The following is a 14,625-nucleotide window of genomic DNA, read 5'->3' as shown; positions in this document are numbered from 1 at the left end:
CCCCTATTTGTGACATTTGTACCTATTCTGTCTGTTTGTTTTGTTCACACATCGTTGTCAATATAATTAAATTTGATGCGACGGTCACACAAGTGAGGGGTTTAGCTAGCGATAAAACCTAGTTTAATCCACCATTTTCTGCACAAGAAAATGCCTGCACCACAATCAGGAATATTCATTTGATGGGTAGGAACTTTCCGTTTTGTATTTGCCTTTGAGTTCAGTTTTTTTGTGATTTAACCTTTTACATCATTTGGTGTTGATGGATAAAATTGATAAATATGCTATGTTTTAAACAAGATAGTCCTATAATATAAGACGCTGCAGGTTCATAGCATTTACATTCAACGTTTTTTATTGGATATTTTTTTTTACTATCAATGTTGAACCGCAACGTCTTATATTATAGGACTACAAACAAGATACCAAAACCTTTATTATTACAATACATTTAATTTTCAGCGTTGTGGAAATATTTTAACGCCCCCTCCTTTCCATCGTGACAATATGTACTTTAAAATATTTAGTCATATAAAACGAGTTTCTGATGAATATGATATTAATGAAATTATTGAATCAATGCATCCATATAAAGTTACTTAGAATCATTTTTCAAGGAGCATATTTATTAATATATCAAAAAAGGTGACAGGAGAAATACTTCGTGAAAGGTCGATCGAGGGTCACAACTTATCAAAGACTGACGAGATCATTTAAGTATGATATGAATTTGAACCTTTCTTCTTTGTACCAAACCGAGACGCTGAGGCAGAGTTTGTAAGAGTTAGTTCAGAGGGTAACGGATGCATATATTTCTTCTGACTCACAGCCGATCAGTCATATTACCTTTAATATGGGCATTATTTTTACATAATACCTGCTAATGATAAACATACTATTTGCTGTTTATATAATTTATCACAGGACCAAAATCTGATATGAAAGTTCACATAGATATGATAATCTAATCAGGAATTAATTATTGACGAGCAATCATTTTAATACATCATTTCACTCGTTGTGTGAAGATGTTAATAAAATGTATACTTCTGCTGTGTGTGTTTCAGGTAACTCTTGGACGATATGAACCAAATTGGGAATCCATTGATTCTCGCCCTCTGCCAGCATGGTTTGATGAATCCAAGGTTGGGATTTTGATCCATTGGGGCGTGTTCTCTGTACCATCAATTCTGTCGGAGTGGTTTTGGTATCAGTGGGAGACTAAGACACCGCTGTTGGTTGATTTTATGAAGAATAATTACAGACAAGACTGGACCTATCCAGATTTTGCTAATCAATTGACTGCAGAATTCTTTGATGCGGAGGAATGGGCTAGTTTACTTAATATATCAGGTGCTAAGTAAGTAGAAGATCAGTATTATCGAAAACGGTAAAACAGTCTGTTGTTGAAGGCCGTACCGTACGGTTACCTAAATGTTGTCCACATCTCTTGCTTTTTTGTCTTTAAGGGGCAAACCCGGCATTGACAATGATACCTTCATTGTGTTTTTACATAATACCTGATGATAAACATATAATTATTTGCCTGTTTGTATTATTTATAACAGGATATAACTTTGTTTGTTATATTTGTTGGTATGCAATCATAATTATCCTTCCCAGCGATTTTAATTTGTTGTATGTTTTCATAGTGTGTAGACATCATCATGTAACTTGTTGCTGGTTTAATTGTTCGTATGTTTTCATGGTGACCATCGTGTGTTCATACGTATATACACAGGCGCGGATCCAGAGGGGGGGTTCCGGGGGTTGGAACCCCCCCTTTTTTTTTGGACGATCAATGCATTTGAATGGGGACATGTAATTGGACCCCCCCCCCCCCCCTTTGTCCTGGGTTAGGAACCCCCCTTTTTAAAATGGCTGGATCCGCCCCTGATACAAAAGTTAGTCCTGGGTATCTATGATGAGTTTATTTCTTACTGTAGGGGTTTTAATTGTTTGCATATTTTCAAGGTTGTGAGCATCATGTTCCTATACTGTATGTTTACTGTTATGGTCGTTAAACATCGATTCTTATTCCTACACTGTTGCTAGCTTTAATTAAAGATAAGCTGCCATGGTTGGTAAGCAAAATGTTCTTACACTGGAAATTTCTTTGTAGATATGTGGTCATGGTTGGGAAGCATCATGAAGGATTTACGATGTGGCCGTCTAATTATTCCTGGAACTGGAATGCAATGGATGTAGGCCCAAAGAGAGACTTAATAGGTATGTTCTGTTAATGTCTTAGTAGGATTTATGATTTAACAAATAAAACGGAAAACAAATGGAAGCGTCAGTCGTCAATAATTTAGAAAATAGTAATATGAAATCTTTTTATTTTACTTTTACATCATTTGTCTTATTTTCACCGTTATCTCTAACTTTCAATGTATAGTTTAGATTTACATGTCATTATGAATTGTTAAGACTATAATTTTAACTAAAGGATTACATATTTACAAGCAGTTAGATCGGACAGAAGTAACCAAGCACCAATTAATAATATATATAAAATGAGCGACGAAGTATACGCCAATGGGACAACAATCAAACAAAAAATGAATCGGAATAACCACCAGACAGGTGTCTAGACAATATTTGTACTTTCAATTCAAGTCCCCGGTCTAGACAGGATATACATATACTTCATAGTCTGCCAATGATCTGCTATCAACACCGATCACTTTGAAAGGTTCAAACAAAACTCAATTGATTGCTTAAAACTAACCACTGACGAAGGTTCGGAAATGAAAACGACCCTAATATCATACATTAAAGTGGCAGTAATATTTGTTCCTCCTATTAAATCCACATATCGAAACGTTGTTTTAAATGATACAATAATAAATGTTCCCTTTGATCAAATAGTATACACCCTTGATACCATCAGGAACTAATACTTGTAATCAATGTTTCAAAATAGTTTTTCCATTTGAAACTAATATGATAAAGTTAGTTCTACGACAGTACTAAATAACAGTGTACTCAAGACTAAAATATAACCATTTTACAGGTGAAGTCGGAGCGGCTATTAGAAGTAAGACTAAACTACATTTCGGGATTTATCATTCATTATTTGAATGGTTTAATCCTTTATTTGAGCGTGACAGATCTAATGCGTTTAAGACACAGGATTTCATAGCAGTATGTTACTTAATTATATATTTGTTTAGCATTTTTTATTACATTAATTGTTGTTTTATAGATATAGGAAGCTGTGGTATGAGTGCCAATGAGACAACTCTGCATTCAAGTAACAATTTATAAAACTAAACCATTATAGGTCAAGGTATTGCTTTCAACACGAAGCCTTGGCTCACTTCGAACAGCAAGCAATAAACGACCCCAAAAAATACTACAATCATTGATTCAAACGGGAAACCAAACAGACGACAACCACTGACCATCAGATTCATCACTGAGGATAGGTGCAAACAATTGCAGCTTGATTAAACGTTTTAATGGTACCAAACCTTCTCCCTTTTCTGAAACAATAGTATAACATCACATCATAGAAAGCCACATTTAAAAAAAGTAAGATCGTTCTTTTCACACTTTAGTCTTTTATCAGAAACTATGCGATAAATTTAACTTTTATCTGAGGTTCTCAGCGTTATATAATAAGTATGGATTTATACTGAACTAAATATAATTATTATCTCGTGGGTGAAGGATAAGTTAGGTCTAAAGTAAATATAACAGATTATTATCAATTGCTGTGATATAACAAATTTGTATCCACATCATGGTAGAGTCACCAATTTCACGACAAACAGAGTACACAACATCTTGCAATAAAAACATCTTACAATAAGGCGTACAAAGCAACATATACAAAGTTTAAAGCATCGCACAATGAAAAAAAAACAGTGTACACAACATCGTGCAATAATATACTAAGAACAAACAATCGCGCAATTAAAACAAAGTATACAAAACATCGTGCAATAATAATAAAAAAAGTACATAACAACGTACAGTAATAAACAGACAAAAATAATTGTGGAATGATAAACAAAAAACAAAACATGAAGATACAACTATGTCCAATAGTAACAATTGCCCAATCATCTGAGAAACTGGCCATCTTTACAACAAAACGAGTTTTCTCTTAATTGACATAGACATATATATAGAAATGACTGGCAATATGCAAGCATTATTTAGTTCCAACTTGGCACCAAATTTCTTATGATCAATCGATCATCATCTGTCAATTTTTATGAAAAGCATTAAATTTGCACCGCTAAAACTTTACTTGTTTAATTTATGCAAAACGACAATACCCCTTATTAGCAGCACTTTGAATTATAGGCAAAGACAATGCCAGAATTGTACGAGCTAGTCAATAAATACAAACCAGACATTGTGTGGTCAGATGGATCACATGCTGCTGATGACTGGTACTGGAATGCCACTACCTTCCTGTCCTGGTTGTATAACGACAGGTAAGTACTAAGTTTACTGGAATGCCACTACCTTCCTGTCATGGTTGTATAACGACAGGTAAGTACTAAGAGAATGGTTTACTGAAATGCTTCTACATTCCTGTCAGTCGGATTAACGACAGATAAGCATTCATAGAAGGGTTTCTGAAAGAAGCCACTACATTCATGTCATGGTTGTTTAACAAGTCAACAGGGAGCATTGAAGGGGGGGGGGGGGGGGGGGTACTGAAATGCCACTAAATATCGTTTTTCGAGGGCTATAAATCCTGTCGACTGACAAGTGTTCAATATTGTTAGTTTCTCTTGATCTATTTTCGTATATGCAAAAACACAATAATGTATAAATGTATTCTTTCAAGGGTTCTTTCAAGGGCAATAACTCCTATTAGGAGACTAAGGACAATTTTGACTTGTTTGTAGTTCTCATCCTGCTGGTCAAGTTTTTTTACACTTTCTCTCAGTCTATCTTATTTCCCATCTTATTTCCCACACACTAAATTTAAATAAATAGTTTTAAATTCGTCGTTTTAGTGTAATAACCTACAAGGAGTCGAATGGTAATTCGACCATGTGAAGTTATTTGTAGTTCTTAACCTGATGCTCATTTTTAGGTCAAGTAGTTTCAGGGGAGAGGCTTTTTGTAAAAGTTAACAGACGACGACAAACGAACCGCAAATGATTACAATTTATGTTTAAAGCTCACGTTTGGAAAATCTCACGTAACCTTTTTGGGTCAAGTGATGAGAAATGCTCACATGGTTATCTGGGCAGAGTGAGCTTATGGAGATGAGGTGTAGTTCCCAATGAGACGGCTATTCATGATGGTCTGGATTCGGGTCCTTCATTTCTGTAAAAAAAAAATGGACCATTTTCTCTGTTGTTTTTACTTTTTGTTCACTATTCTCTACTCTTTATATTTTAGCACCTCATGCATCATTCTCTATTCTTTATTTTTTGTCTATTTTTTATATTCTTTATTCTGTAAACCCTCATCCATAAACTCTGTAAATGATATGATGTGATGTGACCATATAACAAAGCATATGTTTTTTGTGATAATAAGAAACAATTATTTTATTTCGTAGTCCAGTAAAAGATACAGTCGTTGTAAATGACCGATGGGGGATTAACGTCAACTGTATACATGGTGGTTTCTTAAACTGTGGAGACAGATTCAATCCAAGTTTGTATTTTTTATATTGTACCTTGTTATGGCACCTTTATCACAGGCGTTTGGAGTGGACCCCCCCCCCCCCCTTCCCCCTCCTCTTTTTTATTTTTTTGTTTTTTTTTTTATATTTTTGTTTTAAATATTTTTTCATATTTACTTCCTGGAAGATAAGGATACAGGGAAAATTGATTTTTTTTTTTACTAATATTGTTAAATCGCATTGAAAATACTGAATACCTTAAATAAGTAAAAATAAGTTAACATAGTTGAAATATGAAAAATTATTTTTGAATAAAATATATAAATAAAAAAAGGGGGGATGGTGCACTCAACAATCGCCTGTGAGCATTATATTGTAAAAATATTTTTATTGTATATGTGCGAGGAAATTAATAACCAAAACAAGAGTGAACACCTGTTTTTAGTGTTTATAAATAATGTATTCAAATTGCAAACAAAGAAGATAGACAAATAAAGATAGAATGAACATCTTTTCCTCTGTTCTTATGACAGCTTTATGAACTGATTATGCAATAGTCCTAATTTGAGCAGAGTCAGAACATTTCTTGGTTAATACTGACATATAAGAACTGAGACACATCATTACACATAGTCAATAGTTTCATACAATAGTGTAAATCCAATGTGTAATGCAATATTTTGTTGAGGTTTTACATAATACCTATGTATTAGGGGTTCTACATATGTTTTGCAGTTTTGTACAGCTTTTACAAATGTTTGCAAAGGTTTTACATATGTTTAGAAGTTTTACATAGATTTGTATCTAAAATATTTATTTGTAGATGTTTTATCGCATGTTTGTAGATGTTTTAAATATGTTTTGTAGAAGATTAACATAGTTTTGTAGAGGTTTTATGTATGTTTGTACAGGTTTTTGTAGAGGTATTACGTATGTTTGTACAGGTTTTTGTAGAGGTTTTATGTATGTTTGTACAGGTTTTTGTAGAGGTTTTATGTATGTTTGTACAGGTTTTTGTAGAGGTTTTATGTATGTTTGTACAGGTTTTTGTAGAGGTATTATGTATGTTTGTACAGGTTTTTGTAGAGGTTTTATGTATGTTTGTACAGGTTTTTGTAGAGGTATTACGTATGTTTGTACAGGTTTTTGTAGAGGTTTTATGTATGTTTGTACAGGTTTTTGTAGAGGTTTTACGTATGTTTGTACAGGTTTTTGTAGAGGTTTTATGTATGTTTGTACAGGTTTTTGTAGAGGTATTACGTATGTTTGTACAGGTTTTTGTAGAGGTTTTACGTATGTTTGTAGAGGTATTACGTATGTTTGTACAGGTTTTTGTAGAGGTTTTACGTATGTTTGTACAGGTTTTTGTAGAGGTTTTATGTATGTTTGTACAGGTTTTTACATATGTTTGTACAGGTTTTTGTAGAGGTATTACGTATGTTTGTACAGGTTTTTGTAGAGGTTTTATGTATGTTTGTACAGGTTTTTGTAGAGGGATTACGTATGTTTGTACAGGTTTTTGTAGAGGTTTTATGTATGTTTGTACAGGTTTTTGTAGAGGTATTACTTATGTTTGTACAGGTTTTTGTAGAGGTTTTACGTATGTTTGTAGAGGTATTACGTATGTTTGTACAGGTTTTTGTAGAGGTTTTACGTATGTTTGTACAGGTTTTTGTAGAGGTTTTATGTATGTTTGTACAGGTTTTTACATATGTTTGTACAGGTTTTTGTAGAGGTATTACGTATGTTTGTACAGGTTTTTGTAGAGGTATTACGTATGTTTGTACAGGTTTTTGTAGAGGTTTTACGTATGTTTGTACAGGTTTTTGTAGAGGTATTACGCATGTTTGTAGAGGTTTTTGTAGAGGTATTACGTGTTTGTAGAGGTTTTACTTAGTTTTGTAGAGGTTTTATGTACGTTTGTAGAGGTTTTACAGAAATTCACAGTTGTCTAGGTTTTACAAATGTTTTTGAGACGTTTTACGGTTTTACACATATGTTGGTTGATCTTTTACATATGTCCTGTAGAGGTTTTATAGAGGTTTTTAAATGTTTTGTAGAGGTTTTACAGAAGAGGAAATGGGAGAACGTAATGACACTTGATAAGTATTCTGCTGGTTACAGACGTAATGCTAAACTTGAAGACTATTTCACTATGATAGAATTGTTAACAGAAGTAGCTCAAACTGTCAGGTATATCTTATCTAAAATATGTATTAAACCATTTATAGAATATCATTCCTAAAGCATGTATTCAACTGTTAACATTACAACTCGAACTTTTAGGTAAATCATATATCTGATCTAAAATATGTATACAATTGGCCGTTTAAGAATCTAAAGAATCATGGGTAATTTCATTGTTCGTACCCCAAAATGAAAATAACGTCACGTCATTGGTTGAATTTCCATTGTTTATGACATTTTTAACCAATCACGAAGTTTTGGTGTACACTTTTGAAAATATTACCAAGGATGCATTAGATTCTGAAACAGCGAATTGTTTAAAGTATATCACAACTTTAGGGAGAGTAAAAAAGTGGTCTCTTAAGACAGGTGGTCTTTTAATACAGGTTCAATTTAAAGGAAATGTATTACAGAGGGATCTAAAAATTGGTGGTCTTTTAACATGTTTTGCTGAGAAAATTTGCTTAATACAGGAGTTCTCTTTAGCAGGTTTGACTATATTTAACTGTATAACATTAAAAGCTTAAATTTCAGTAAAATCATATCTAAAACATGTTTAATTTTAGCTTAAATTTCAGTAAAATCATATCTAAAACATGTTTAATTTTAGCTTAAATTTCAGTAAAATCATATCTTAAACATGTTTAATTTTAGCTTAAATTTCAGTAAAATCATATCTAAAACATGTATTTAACTAAACATTATATTATATATAAAGTACAGGTAGCGCAAACTGTTCGATGTAGCATACTGTCACTGGGCTTCCAAAATGTGGTATATGACAAATTTTTCAAGAAAAAAAATTCTCACAAACAGGCTTTGAAAATTTGGTTGAAATATTTGCTTTGAAGTTTCTAAATGTTGTATGCGAGCTTGAACATTTTTGAACATGGCTGTGGAATAAAGCTTTGGACATTTCTGGATAATATAAAAACTGACCTTATTTTCATATAATAAAAGAACCTAAAAGTTTTTTTATTCCCAAAGTCATTCAATTTTATATACAACATTTTGGAAGCAAATTTTGCAAACAATGGAGATATGCAATTTTGTCATATGTCTTAATGTGTGATATTTTGAAATATTAGAGATTTCCTCCCGCCAAGCTGGTTTGTGTGAAAAAGTTATTTTTGGAAAAAAAAGTCATATACAACATTTTTGAAGCCCAGTGACAATACATTTAAAACTAATAATAACAGTAAACAACTTTAACAATATCTTTGTCCTTTTGTCAGCATTTCAGCAAATAGTATATCACATTTGAAGTGGCTAGTTCACAGATGACGATTGAGGAGCCAAAGCTATGTTAAACAAAATCACTATTTTTTTTCAGTTGTGGAGGAAACATTTTGATTAATATTGGTATAACCAAGGAAGGTACGGTAGTACCTATATATCAAGACATCTTAACTAAACTTGGAAAATGGTTAACAGTGAACGGAGAGGGTATTTACAGTTCGAAGCCCTGGACCACTCAGAATGATACTATTTCTAATTATGTATGGTAAGATGAGCTTATTTTAATTTGTATCGAAAGTATGGCCCAAAGCATACAAATTGTAATTCTTAGATACAAACTTATGCATGTTGTTTTTTTTGTTGGCAGATTGTCAATTATGTTTTAATTCCACACATATTTGTTTGAAAAAATGTCAAGCGTTGAAAATTTTAACAGAAGTCAGAGATTAAAACGCGACTTAGATTTGTTGCTTTGCTATGTTTTCAGTTTAATTTCTATTGTTAATGTGCTCAAACCTGAGACTACTAACACACATTACTATTTGACTGGTCATTACAGGTAGTGACCAATCTCTGTTTTATAGTAGTCTCAGCTCAAACCAACCATTACAACTTCTTACATTTATCAAAGCTTTTCTTTAACATAGAATCATATTCTTATCCATTTCTCGGTTTATTTATTACAGGTACACATCTAAAGTTATCAATAACGAACCGTATGTCTATGCCATAATGTTAGAATGGCCGAAGAACAATACATTGGTATTAGGTGCTCCTAAAACTTCCTCGACGACAGTAGTGTCAATGCTGGGATATACCGGCGGTAATTTCTCCTGGAAACCTAATCCAGCTGGAGGGATCCAGATTATGCTACCATCTATGAATGTTAATGAGATACCATGTAATGATGTCTGGGTTATCAAGATGCAAGGAGTTGATTAAATGCAATAAAAATGACATACATGTATCTGTTAATACTAGTAATTCTATGTTTTCTGTCATAAGTATATTATACAGAATTGTTATGAAATAAATAAATTTATTTAAAAGTTGAAAGGTATTTCAGCAAATTTGTTTAAGAGTGTACTTGTTCCAAAAGGAAATAATAAAAATCGGCTGTAGAACAGAAAGGGGGCAAAGAAAAATGGTTACTCTTTTTTTCAAGTTTAAAGTCACTACTGAAGGTTAATACTTTATGTTGGAAGTTTGAATTTTGCTTCATAGATATAGGAAGATGTGGTATGAGTGCCAATGAGACAACTCTCCATTCAAGTATTTATAAAAGTAAACCTTTATAGGTCAAGGTGCGGCCTTCAACACAGAGTCTTGGCTCACACCCAACAGCAAGCTATAAAGGGCCCCAAAAATTATTATTGTAAAACCATTCAAACAGGAAAACCAACGGTCTAATCTTTATAAAAACAAAAAACTCTTATGAACTACATAAACAGACAACAACCTGTCTTATTCTTGGCTCACACTGCAAAATCACTATCATGATGATGATGAATTGGTGTTTAACGTTTAGTGGCATATCAGGATGAGAATATGTTAATATGACCTACCGGGGTAATGGTCTTACTTCAAAATGCTGCCTGCATAGCAGAAAACAACAAATACCAATTTATAAGTCTTCAGTTGTAATTGACAGGGGCTCAAACTAACAATCTTAGGGAACTATTTTTTATAGATTAATTATTTGATTTTGTATTGCAGAATATTTATTTTCATCGGGGTACTTTGGCTTCCTTGAACAATAAAACAGCCAGCCACAAAATAGCCAAGCAGGTAGATGGTGGCTTTATATTCCAATCTTCAATCTATTTTTCATATTCAGGGAAGATCAAATTCTGGCTATGCACAACTTTATCTACAAACTTTCTACAAAATAAAACCTCCATTATGGAAATTAGGAATGATCAATTAACTATTGTTTACAATTCGTCAAGATTCTGATCCAATGTTTAAAGGAATTCAACTAGAAATTGCACCACTTATTCGAGATGGTAATTCAACAATGTTCTAAAGAGTATTTAAAAAATAACAAATCATATGGTAGATAAAATGTTGTCTTCTCAAGTTCAAACATTTTGTTTTCACTATCCCCAATAAAATTACACCTAACAACATTAACATGTAAATAATGTTTAAAGTTATTACAATCCATAACAGTGTTCAGGACCATTTCTGTTGAATTACACTTTGGTTCATATATACCGAATATGATAAGTTATAAGCTCTGTTCAGGACCATTTCTGTTGAATAACAGCTTGACTCATATGGAAGGAATATCATAAGTCATATGCTGTGTTCTTGACCATTTCTGTTAACTACAGCTTGGTTCATACCAAATACCCTAATTTTTAAGCTGTGTTCAGGCCTATTTCTGTTAAATTACAGTTTGGTTTATACAGAATATCCTTATTTATAAGCTGTGTTCAGGACTGTTACTGTTAAATTACACTTTGGTTCATATGGAATATCATGTGTCATATGCTGTGTTCAGGCCCATTTCTGTTGGATTACCATGATTACAGCTTGGTTCAAATGTTGTAATTAGGACTATTTCTGTTAACTACAGTTTGGTTCATTGAAATATCATAATTTATATGCTGTGTTCAGGACTATTTCTGTTATATTATAGGTCGGTTTATAAGCATCTATGACTAGAAGAAACTTTTGTCCATTACATTGTTTTGCTGACTGTAATATCTCCATAATATCCTTATTGTTCCGTGTATGTTTAAACATATGATTACTATTGTGTAATAACGTTGTTAGGTCTGTAGATACTGTTCCACACATCCATATGGTAGGTATTAAGATTTTACTGTTTAATCCTGACCAGTAAATCATAAAACATCCCTTACTTTCATCTGATACTACTGAAATATAAAATGAGATATATAAATATTATTATATATTTCAAAATGTGAAGTGTTCAATATAAGATTTTAAAAAAATAAGACAAAGGTCATTTACATTTACGAAGGCCTAGGGCATTACCAGTATTCATATTCTGTAAACGTCAATTTGAAATAATGCAAACATTTGTTTTTAGACCATGAATAAAAGGATAAGATATAACTATTTGATTCCTAAAATCTTAACAGCTACTGTAATGATAAGGGATGACATAAAAAAAGTTCAATAAAGGATAAAAAAAACTTAATCCACATAGTTTTTTCACTGACACCCCGCCCTCTTAACTTAATTTGGGAAATATTGATTTACCTATAATATGGATACATGTAAAATTGATTTTAAATTAATAAAACTTGCAGCAATGTTAACCCCACCCCCAAACTATTTGATTTAAGTTTTATATCGTACATCGATCTGTTGATATTTTCCCTAAAGTCTTTGGTTGAATTTAGTTTTTTTTATTTGAATAAATGAAGTTTTCATAAATAAATGTCTATTTTTAAATAAACTAGAGGCTCTCAAGAGCCTGTGTCGCTCACCTGATTCTACTTGGGATTTTGAAATAATATCAAGAAATGTAAAAAATTGTAACAGATACTTATAATGATGTTTTAGGCCAAATTTGGTTTAATATTGTTATGTTTGGTTTCATTGCATTCCGTAGTTCTCTTAAAGAAGACATTTGTATGTATTTCCCATAGGGCCCCATGTTAAACCAAGTTCCTCAGCTGGCGGCCATCTTGGATAATGGATCAGCTACAAAGTAACAACACTTGGTCAGTACCTCATAAGGAACATTCATGATACATTTCGTTCCATTTCATTCAGTAGTTCTCTAAAAGAAGACATTTGTATGTATTTCCCATAGGGTCCCATGTTAAACTAAGTCCCCAGCTGGCGGCCATCTTGGAAGATTGATCGGCTACAAAGTAACACCACTTGGTCAGCACCTCATAAGGAACATTCATGCCATATTTGGTTTCATTCAATTATGTGGTTCTTTAGAAGAAGTTCAAAATGTAAAAAGTTTATGCCAATGACGGATGACGGGATGAGAATAACTCACTCGGCCCTTTTGGCAAGGTGAGCTAAAAAATAAATAATCAATTATCACTATATATCTAAAGTACCTTTAATAAAAAGAACAATTCGCAAAAAAAACCTGCTAATTAGACCATAGCTATTATTTAGTGCTGACATGAATTGTCATTGATATGGTTATATTTATAAATTCACTGTTTACAAATTTTTGAATTTTTTGAAAAACTAAGGCTTTTCTACCTCAGGCATAGATTACCTTAGCTGTTTGTCAAAACTTTTAGGAATTTTGGTCCTCAATGCTCTTCAACTCCGTACTTTATTTGGCCTTTTTTAACTTTTTTGGATTCGAACTTACTGATGAGTCTTTTGTAGACGAGACGCACGTCTGGCGTATATACTAAATTTAGTCCTGGTATCTATGATGAGTTTATTTACATTCACAAATATGCCCTGCACAAAAGTTTATTATCAGTATATTGTTTGGTGAAGTGTTGATTATTTTAAAATATTTGAAATCTTGGATTAGTTCTTTTTCTTATCATAGACTTTTCAATAGAAATAACAGTAGAAAATGCTAAAAACTATACCTTTTTAGCTCACCTGGCCTAAAAGGCCATGTGAGCTTTTCTCATCACTTGGCGTCCGTCGTCGTCGACGTCGTCGTCGTCGTCGTCGTCGTCGTCGTCTGTCGTCGTTAACAATTTTTTAAACATCTTCTCCTCTGAAACTACTGAATGGATTTGAATGAAACTTAACATGATTGTTCCTTAGTATATCCTGCACAAAATGTGCGCTTCGATTTTTGATCCGTCAAAAAACATGGCCGCCGTTACTTAAAATAGAACATAGGGGTCAAATGCAGTATTTGGCTTATATCTCAAAAACGAAAGCATTTAGAGCAAATCTGACATGGGGTAAAAATGTTCATTAGGTCAAGATCTATCAGCCCTGAAATTTTCAGATGAATCAAACAAACCATTGTTGGGTTGCTGCCACTTAATTGGTAATTTTAAGGAAATTTTGCAGTTTTTGGTCATTATCTTGAATATTATTATAGATAAAGATAAACTGTAAACAGCAAAAAAGATCAGCAAAGTAAGATCTACAAATAAGTTAATATGACCAAAATTGTCAATTGACCCCTTAAGGGGTTATTGTCCTTTAATGACAATTTTTCACAATTTGTTCATCATATTTGCTAACTTTAAAAAATCTTCTCCTCTGAAACTACTGAATGGATTTGGTTAAAACTTAGCATGGTTGTTCCTTAGATTATCCTGCACAAAGTGTGTGCTTTGATTTTTGATCCGTCAAAAAACATGGCCGCCGTTACTTAAAATAGAACATAGGGGTCAAATGCAGTTTTTGGCTTATATCTCAAAAACGAAAGCATTAAGAGCAAATCTGACATGGAGTAAAAATGTTCATTAGGTCAATATCTATCAGCCCTGAAATTTTCAGATGAATCAAACATCCAATTGTTGGGTTGCTGCTACTTAATTGGTAATTTTAAGGAAATTTTGCAGTTTTTGGTCATTATCTTGAATATTATTATAGATAAAGATAAACTGTAAACAGCAAAAAAGATCAGCAAAGTAAGATCTACAAATAAGTTAATATGACCAAAATTG

At 32.6% G+C, this 14,625-nt stretch overlaps 2 protein-coding genes across 2 annotated transcripts in view; one reads left to right on the top strand and one right to left on the bottom strand.

Annotated features, from left to right (window-relative positions):
• The first annotated feature begins 978 nt into the window (after positions 1-978).
• LOC139515885 (alpha-L-fucosidase-like) lies at positions 979-10,084 on the top strand. The gene is made up of 8 exons (XM_071305629.1): positions 979-1,360; positions 2,123-2,229; positions 3,017-3,147; positions 4,318-4,451; positions 5,537-5,634; positions 7,663-7,795; positions 9,123-9,293; positions 9,715-10,084. Exons 1-8 carry the CDS (start codon positions 1,029-1,031, stop codon positions 9,968-9,970), a joined length of 1,362 nt encoding a protein of 453 aa, XP_071161730.1. The 5' UTR covers positions 979-1,028; the 3' UTR covers positions 9,971-10,084.
• A 1,479-nt stretch (positions 10,085-11,563) lies between these two features.
• LOC139515883 (RPA-related protein RADX-like) overlaps positions 11,564-14,625 on the bottom strand; it is a 39,166-nt gene continuing 36,104 nt past the window's right edge. Inside the window, exon 15 of the mRNA XM_071305620.1 lies at positions 11,564-11,913. Coding sequence (XP_071161721.1) covers positions 11,627-11,913 — 287 coding nt within the window. The 3' untranslated portion in view covers positions 11,564-11,626. The remainder of the gene's footprint in view (positions 11,914-14,625) is intronic.

This window comes from Mytilus edulis, chromosome 3 (genome assembly GCF_963676685.1).
Source record: "Mytilus edulis chromosome 3, xbMytEdul2.2, whole genome shotgun sequence".
NCBI classification, from domain to species: domain Eukaryota; kingdom Metazoa; phylum Mollusca; class Bivalvia; order Mytilida; family Mytilidae; genus Mytilus; species Mytilus edulis.
Note: the sequence above shows the minus strand (reverse complement) of the source record. Positions and strands in the feature narration are given on the sequence as shown.